Source organism: Pseudomyrmex gracilis, unplaced genomic scaffold, assembly GCF_002006095.1.
Source record: "Pseudomyrmex gracilis isolate BER0280 unplaced genomic scaffold, ASM200609v1 scaffold_185, whole genome shotgun sequence".
Lineage (NCBI taxonomy): Eukaryota > Metazoa > Arthropoda > Insecta > Hymenoptera > Formicidae > Pseudomyrmex > Pseudomyrmex gracilis.
The window spans coordinates 315,067-324,026 of NW_018020769.1; the positions used below are offsets into that span (position 1 = coordinate 315,067).

Sequence of the window (8,960 nt, forward strand, 5' to 3'; positions counted from 1 at the left end):
ATATATATATATATATATATATATATATATAAACAATGTGCGCGAGGAGAGAGAGAGAGAGAAACAATATTGTAATATACAGACACGACAGAGAGAATTCTACTAAAAGTAAAACAAGAATAAAAAAAAAACCAAAACGATATATTATAAATTAACATTGACCGTTAAACTGATGGATATAGTGTGTGAGCTGTTAATACATTGTAATATTAACTAATTCATTATAATGAACTAAATACAAAGGAATTGAAATATAGGTTACACGGGCAACTGATAGTCTGTTTCCCAAACAACATTCGTCTCTGTTCCTAACTCTTTGTGAACACGCGCGTTGTTCTTCGTTTTTGTTTCTTTTTTTTTTGGTTTCGCGATCGCTAAGCGTCTGTGAATTCCTCTTGGTTCCTGTTTTGGAATGTTTTCTGGGTTGTTTAAGTGTTAATCACATACATTTTCAGTTACTGGCCGGCCATGAGACGCTTACATCATTGCGCGATGTTCTCGTTTGCATATTTATATTTTATATGTACATAAAACACTACTGATATTTATACATACACACACACACACACACACACACACACTCACGCGGGTAATTTATAAAAAACGAAACATAAAAAACTCTCGACGTGCTCGAATTAAAATATAAACCAAAAGAGTAAACAGTGACTAGAAGAAGATGCGAGATAAATTCATTGCCACTCCTCATCGATTCTGAAAAAAAGAATAATAGAGACTTTGGAACTTGCTTGTATTTTATTCCTCAGGAATAAAAGCCGGAAGTAAAAAGTCTCTTTCTTCCTTCGTAATCCGTTCTCCCATTCGCTTTTGCTCCAAATATATGTAAAAACATGATGTTATTAAAAACAAAACAAAAAAAACTAAGCGGAAAAAAGACCAAACGAAAGAGTGAGTTTTTTTTCAAACAAACGCGCATCGGTTGAAACGCGAAAAGTGACCAGTCGTTAACATAAACAAGCTTACGTGTGGTTACGCGAACAAAAAACACACGCACCCACCTACACACAAACATGTTACACGTTGCCACGAATTGACCGTCGATGGAATCGATCCACCAAAAATCGTCGTTTTACAGATAGATACGTAATGTTGTGACGTTGTAAGCATGTGCGAGGTGAGTTATGTCATGTCTAGGTGTAAATTAATAATGATAATATAATAATAATAATAATAATAATAATAATAATAATAATAATAATAATATCAATTTGCAAAAACAAGCCAACCGCATGCGGTATGCTCAAAATGTAGAATAAAGATTATAATATTGTATAATGCGTTCAAATTACCTTTATGTAATTACCATACCATGTTACTACGCGGAGTGTGTAATTGTTGACTGTCGTGATAAAACAAAAAGAAAGAAGAAGTTAAGATAGGAATGTTAAAATTGTAAAATTATGCGAGTATGCGAGAGAGAGAGAGAGAGAGAGAGAGAGAGAGAGAGAAAGAGAGAGAAAGAGAGTGAGAGCATTGTTTGTCGACGATATTTGTAGCGAAGCGTCGATTACGTAGTGTGAATTAACAATGCGAGAATGTGAATACAAAACAACCCTACATGAATAAATGTTCTTGCGTTCCTAACAATAAGAACTTTGTCCGATGAATAAATGAGCAGATTGACGCTAATTGATTTTCCGTTCTATTTTACAAAATATTGAACACGATCAAAAAATTTACTTTAAAATATAATATAGCTACTCTTTGTTCTATATAAACCGTGGCCTTTCTTTCATTCCTTTAAATTTCATATTGTATATATATATGTATATTTTATATCATATTTCTCTTGTGAATATTAGACATTTGAAATGTTTTGGTGCGTAGTATGTATGTATATATATATGCATGTATGTATATGATAAAGATTTTAACATATATATACATATACATATATATACATATATATATACATATATACATATGTATATGCTATATACATATACATATACATATATATATATATATATATATCTGTGACTATATAATCTGTTCGTAATTAAGTCTGTATACACATATATATGTAAATTTTCTAATAAAAAAAGCAGTAAAAGGAGCAGTGAAAGAAATATGATGTACAGATTGTTAACATACAGAAGAAAAAATTCTCTCAACGACTTGAAATATATATCAACAAAAAAGGTTTAAATAAGAAACGTTAACGATTAAAAGATATATATTTAAGCGAAGATTTAATAAATGGGAGAGTGAGAGATATGTCTCTCGCGAATACATTATTATTTATTTGTTATCATTATGATTATTTCTTCTGAGAGAGAGAGAGAGATATATATATGTGTAAACAATATCCGTTCATGTCGATGTAAGATGCGATAAGTTTCGATAATTTTGTATGAACAAGATGGAAATAAATGTCACGCAGTTCTTGTCTTCTCTATAGACAAATCTACCTTTTCTCTTACTCTGTAAATTCACCATCTCCAAAATTTATATTGTAGTAAACGAGATATATATGCAAAGATATGAATAAAACTCGTTTCGAGAATGTTAGTTTTATATCGCGCACGTTTTCGTTAGACGGGACGTAGCGCGTCTTTTAGTCGCTTTCGCAATCGTTATGTCCTCCAATTTAATATGTTGCTTTACTGAATCACTAATAGTTGGACTCACCAGAGCAAAATCCTTTATAGGCAATTATGTATATTTAGTCGATTTAGTCAAAACAATATCGAATGAGAAGCAAAGGCAACAGTCGCACAATGATAAGCGAAACACTTGACCTAATATAGTATAATATTTCGAAATAAATAACCTATAAACAAAACTATAAATATGTGTGCACCCAACTATAATAACTATAAAGCAAAAATACGGTTTTACATTGTTAATATACTTTTATCTGTCGTTTTTACTATGAAATTAAATAACATAATAGTTTTCGACACTGAGATATTCTTTCGTTAAATACTAAAAACAAAATCCAACAATAATATCATTAACAGCAAGTCTATCTCTTTGATAAAATGTACGGAATTATTACAAAAAATTTAATTAAGTCTCACTCCATCTAAGTCTTAATGAAAAGAATAATGTATAAATTCATATGACATTTTTTGTTTCTTCGCGTATAGTTAGATATTAGTTTTTACTATATGCTCCTACGTCTTCCTACAACTTATTCCACCAGATAATATATACATTATATACCAAAATACACAAATTATATATATTTTATATAACAATATATACAGAATAAAGAAACACAGCAAACACTTATATTATACAATTGCGACTTTATAGTCGCCATCTCTTCTTGATCATATCTGCCGCTTTCTCGGCAATCATGTAAACTGGCAAAGTTATGTGTCCTGATGTTATCTCCGGCATAATGGATGCGTCAACTACTCTTAATCTTTTAATTCCAACAACCTGTAAAGTAATTTTCATTTTTAACTCAGATGTATCAATTTTTTTATCTAGCTTAATAATTATTAACACTATAAGTAATAATTTAATGATCCGTGTAATACCTTTAATTTGGGATCGACAACAGCAGTGGGATCTGTTCTCGGCGCCATCTTACAAGTACCGGATAAATGATAAATCGTGACAGATAGCGTTCTTATTGCACATTCCCAATAAGCGTATGAGTCAAATGTGTATTGTTCACAAATATCGCGTAAAAATTGTGGATTGAACGCTTGCATTGATTTGGTATTGGCAATATTAATTGCGGCCTTAATACCATTGATCATTGTTCTGACATCTTCCGGATCGTCGTAGTAATTCGGATTGATCTCAGGTTTAACATTAATATCATTAGCCAATAATCTTATCCGACCGCGACTCTTTGGTTTCAACAACATTGGAAGAATGCTCCAGCCGTGATTATCTTCGAAGTTCCTCATCAACTGAGACACTTCATTCTTCAAATTTAATACTTTCCAACTAAGATGATAACTTTTTACTATAAAATTAAAAAGCATTAGTTCAATGTCTGGTGAACCATTATGTTTTTCTGGCTGTTTAGTATTGATAAAGGCAAGAGCATCGATTCCACCCGGGCTCGTTAACGGTCCTGTGTTGTTTAACAGGAAATCCATTATATATGAGTTACGAAAGATACGAAAGTAGTCTTGTTCCCTTATACTTAATGGTTCGTTTACTCTCCACGCCAATCCGCTGTAACTTACATGGTCCATCAGATTCTCTCCGACCGGAGCGTCTCGGATAACGTCTATCCCGAGATCGGTGAGGTGTTTAAACGGACCGATACCGGATAGCATCAGCAACTGAGGTGATCCAATAGCACCCGCGCACAAGATTATCTCTTTACTCGCAAATACGGAAATTGTTTGATCAGCTTTGATGAATTGTACGCCTATTGCCCTATTTGCACGGCGGTCAATCAACACTTTACTCACCATACTATTTCGTGTCACGTAGAGATTCTTGCGATCACGTATAGGATGTAAGTAAGCTCTGTTGCTACTCATGCGAGTGTTATTGATGAAAATGGTTTGCGGGTACGCGAATCCTATTACATTTTCTGCGTTATAATCCACTACGGTATATCCTAGCTCTTGACCAGCTTGTAGAAAGATATCTGCCAATGGCGTACGAAATGGTGATTGAGAGATATGCACTGGTCCATTTGTTCCATGATAGGTAGTATCCGATTGCAGATGTGGAATATCGATCGTTTCCAACTTTTTAAAATACTTTAATACGTCCTTATAAGCCCAGCCTTCGTTTCCCATCGCAGCCCAACGATCGTAATCTTCGGCGGTGCCTCTACTGGCGATCATGTAGTTTATCGCACTGCTACCACCCATTACTTTGCCTCTTGGAAAATGACACTTGTTATTCTTCATACCGAGACAATATTTATCCGATGGCTTTGTATAATATTTCCAATTGACGTCACTCAATTGCAAGTAAGGTGCTAGTGCTGGAACGTCCATTAAATAGTTCTCATTACTTCCAGCTTCAATCAACAATACTTTAATTGCAGGATTTTCGCTTAATCTTGCAGCTACCGTGGCACCAGCTGTGCCAGCACCAACCACAATAAAATCGTAAACGTCGTTGTGCTGCGGCGTCATGTTCGGTGTCTCTTTGTTTAACATGTGTTGACCTTCATTTAAAAACTTTAGAAATCCAATATTCAGATTTACAATGGTATCAATCACTGATATATACTGTTGCCTCAACACGTTATTTGACTCGATAGGAACAGTCATGGCGATAATACTGAGGTAGTAAAAGAAATGCAGCATTTTGTTTTACTGGTGACGTTTCGTGCGCACAGCGTCTTCTAACTGACTCTCTTCGTTGTTCCGAATAAACTAAAAATAACAGATTCTCACATATAAATACTCTATTCATAGCTGTACAACTCAGATGAGATACTCCAAGTAGGATTGCCTCATCTGTGTTGGCCAAGGTAGGTAACTTTCAGATATTTCCGACCTTACCTTATCGCTTGTCCGCGAGCTTACCAATCTATCACACATAAGTGCGCTCCGCTCCGTGTTATATGTGTGTAGTGTGGATGTCATCCTTCGCTGGCTGCCCCGCCAGCTTTTTCGGCGAGAGTGAGGGTAACCGTCACGGTACGAATGAATAGAGGATTAAAAGTGTAAATCAAGCGTGGTCATCAGTTTTGCAGTCTTGATAGATTTTATGTTGTTTGTATCGGATTAAATAATCTTGACGTGCTGTAATGTACGTGTTTGCGACTCTCTAAAAGTCTAATAAATATTAATTAGATAAGAATTCAGGGTATGAGAAACTATATATATATATAGAATCATTTTTTTCTATTACATATAATAAAAAAGTAATTATTGAATAAATCAAGCAAATCAGCGCCGACTTTTAGCCGGGCCACGTCAGTAAGCCGCGCGGAGCGGTCACTCAACCAGGCGCGTGGTTTACTGACGTGCATTCGGCTAAAGGTCGGCGCTGATTGGCTTAATTTATTCAATAATTACTCCTTTATATTATATGTAATAGAAAAAAATAGTTCAGAACTTTTCGACTCAGTTTTACTCCTTCTACTTGCCTACGAGAAATTTTAAAGTAATTGTTGGACACCCTGTATATACATATAGTTTCTCATATCCTGAATTCTTATCTAATTAATATTTATTAGAGAGCCTCTCAGAGAGAGAGTCGCAATCTCGTAACATGACTGGGCAGCTTTTTTTTGTCCAATTAGAAGCGACAGAAGTAACATCAAAGTTATTTGATATAAATATATATGTATGTATATTACTCTAAAAAAAGTCTTTACAAAAGAAAAAAATATACGCCAAGTACATAAAAACTATCCAAATATACAGATTATCTATTATATAAATCTTTTTTCTGCACAAGTAAAAAGCACAGACAATCAACGCCAGACAATTAGCCAAGTACTGGACTTAAGACTGTAAACCCCATAAAACAAAACTTAAAACAAAAGTAAAGTACATTTTTTCTGCAAAAAATATATATGCATTTTTAGCACTTTTAGGCCAATTGCACTTTTGTATCTTTGTATCATGTATTGTTATCCAGTCTATGGTTTTTAGTACGCACTATGTTTGTATAACATCTAGTATTCAAATTTTCCCCATGATGAAAATTGCACTAATAACTTTATATGTATTGCCGCCAAGATGTATCTTTGTAGGTATACTTTTAATATTGCAATTGATTTTTGTAGTTTTAGTATTAATAGTTTTAAATATATTAATAAAATATATGAGAATGTGACTTGCTACTGTTACATCATTTTTTTCAACTATTGATACAGTATTACAAGTATTACATATTTTTTCGACATTATTTCAACATGAAAAATTTCATTGTATGAGTTCTTGAAGAGTATAGGACTTTTTTACAGTTTCGGGAATTTATAGTAAAAGAACAGAATTACCATGTATTTCCATAGTCGTATAACTGCATATTTTACATCGCAAAGTTGTAGTTAATTGATATTCAATAATATTTTTTACACTTTGTATGTTATTAATAAAAAATTCGCTAGCATCTTGTTGAACAGTTTTTTTTTGAAGATATTTCTCACCTGTCAGTCTACGCACTTCAGTTACATTTATAAATTTGTCATTAAAGATATAGCTATCCAATAATTTTCTCACAGCATTTGTCCGTTCTAGACGTAATAACGTTTTTCTAATAATAGGAAACTTTAATAATAGACACTGAATAAAAGCGTTAGCATAGCATGGTGTGATACAAAAAAATAATTTTTTAAATTATTTATTCACAATATATGAACGCGCTGAATATCTCTGACTTGACGCGTGTGCGAGCACGAGCGCGGCTTGAGTAACGCCCGCATTTTGAGTGTGTGCGTGCGGTTCTGTGTACGTGAGACTGAATCTTAAGAAACTTCATGACAGATTCTTGCATTTTAAGGTGTAATATTTTAGATCTCTGGATTGACTAAACTACTTTAATTTGCACTTCTCGCAATTAAAAGCTCGTAATGACATTTATTAAGACAACTAAGGTTAAATTTTTTATTAGTGTTATAATTAACAAAATATTTTGTATAAAAATTTCATCGAAAAAAACTTCGGGATAAAGTACACGGTAGCGTTTTGGCACTCATTCGGCGGATACTTTTATGTACTTGACGTCGCAATTAATATTACCAATACCAAATCAATGCAAGCGTTCAATCCACAATTTTTACGCGATATTTGTGAACAATACACATTTGACTCATACGCTTATTGGGAATGTGCAATAAGAACGCTATCTGTCACGATTTATTATTTATCCTTGAACTTGTAAAATGGGGCCGAGAACAGATCCCACTGCTGTTGTCGATCCCAAATTAAAAGTATTACACGGATCATTAAATTATTACTTATATTGAGAGTTTTAACCGTTAGATAGATTATCTGATACACTATCTAAAAATAAAACACTCGGTTCTTCCTGTAGTGCAAAAGAAATAGCAAGCTAATTAATATGCATTACTATGAAAAACAATTTTTTGTTTCGAATTTTTTCAGTATGGGAAGCAATAATAAGATTTACTTAGACACTTGATGCGTGTCAAGTGTCTAATATATGATTTATGCATGTGCAGCAAATATATGCGTTGTACATGTATACAAAATAAAAATAATTCTTAATAAAATTTGTTTTACTTTTTGTAGATTACTTTTACAAAAAGTGACTATTTGATAACCTACATTTAATCTAACTTTCTACGCTACGATAGGATTTCCTTTGCGCGATAGAATTTCTATCTCAGAACACTTTTAAGAACTACTAGAATAAATTTACATATTAGTTTTGTTACATCCTATATAATTTTATAATAACATTATTTATGAGTCATTTATGAGAATTCAATGACTTACGTAAACTTTATACTTCGAATTGTATAATAAAGACACGGTGTGGCACGCACCGCGATTTTGCGTGCAAACTTAGCGCAAGATCAAGAGGAAGAGAAGATTATTTGAAAGATCATTGTAAATCAAAGTAGCATCCATTAGACGTAAAACACTAGCACACAGCAAACATACAAATCAATATTTTTCGAGAAACATCTGATACAACATATTATGCGGTTTCTTCTTCACTCGCGTATATTAAAAATATTAATTTTTTTCTTCTAAATATATGTTCTTACACACTTTATTTCGTTGACTAATATATACTCTATTTAACAATATAGAATAAAATACCACAACACATACATACAATTTATGCACATAAAACTTATACAACTTATCTATACAATTTATTACTTATACAATTTATGGCAACTATAACTTTATAGTCGCCATTTTCCCTTGATCATATCTGCCGCTTTCTCGGCAATCATGTACACTGGCAAAGTTGTGTGTCCTGATATTATCTCCGGCATAATGGATGCGTCAACTACTCTTAATCCTTTAATTCCAATAACCTGTAAAGTAATTTTCATTTTTAACTCAGATGTATCAATT

The 8,960-nt window shown here is 32.9% G+C and overlaps 2 protein-coding genes across 2 annotated transcripts in view; both read right to left on the minus strand.

Moving 5' to 3' along the window:
• Window positions 1-3,213: 3,213 nt before the first annotated feature.
• On the minus strand, window positions 3,214-5,475 carry LOC109858061 (glucose dehydrogenase [FAD, quinone]-like). The gene is made up of 3 exons (XM_020434949.1): window positions 5,457-5,475; window positions 3,510-5,327; window positions 3,214-3,408 (listed from the first exon to the last, which is right to left on the minus strand). The coding sequence occupies exons 2-3, from the start codon at window positions 5,256-5,258 to the stop codon at window positions 3,274-3,276; spliced, it is 1,884 nt and encodes a 627-aa protein (XP_020290538.1). The 5' UTR covers window positions 5,259-5,327; window positions 5,457-5,475; the 3' UTR covers window positions 3,214-3,273.
• Window positions 5,476-8,406: 2,931 nt separating this feature from the next.
• LOC109858062 (glucose dehydrogenase [FAD, quinone]-like) overlaps window positions 8,407-8,960 on the minus strand; it is a gene marked incomplete at its 5' end in the record, with an annotated part of 7,308 nt that continues 6,754 nt past the window's right edge. The window contains one exon of the mRNA XM_020434950.1: window positions 8,407-8,920. Coding sequence (XP_020290539.1) covers window positions 8,786-8,920 — 135 coding nt within the window. The remainder of the gene's footprint in view (window positions 8,921-8,960) is intronic.

Bases quoted from the DNA above. Each gene is read 5' to 3' on its own strand.
- LOC109858061 (XM_020434949.1), bottom strand. From the start codon at position 5,258: ATGCTGCATTTCTTTTACTACCTCAGTATTATCGCCATGACTGTTCCT. The intron at 3,409-3,509 runs GTATTACACGGA...ATTACTTTACAG, and splicing joins TTGTCGATCCCAAATTAAAG to GTTGTTGGAATTAAAAGATT.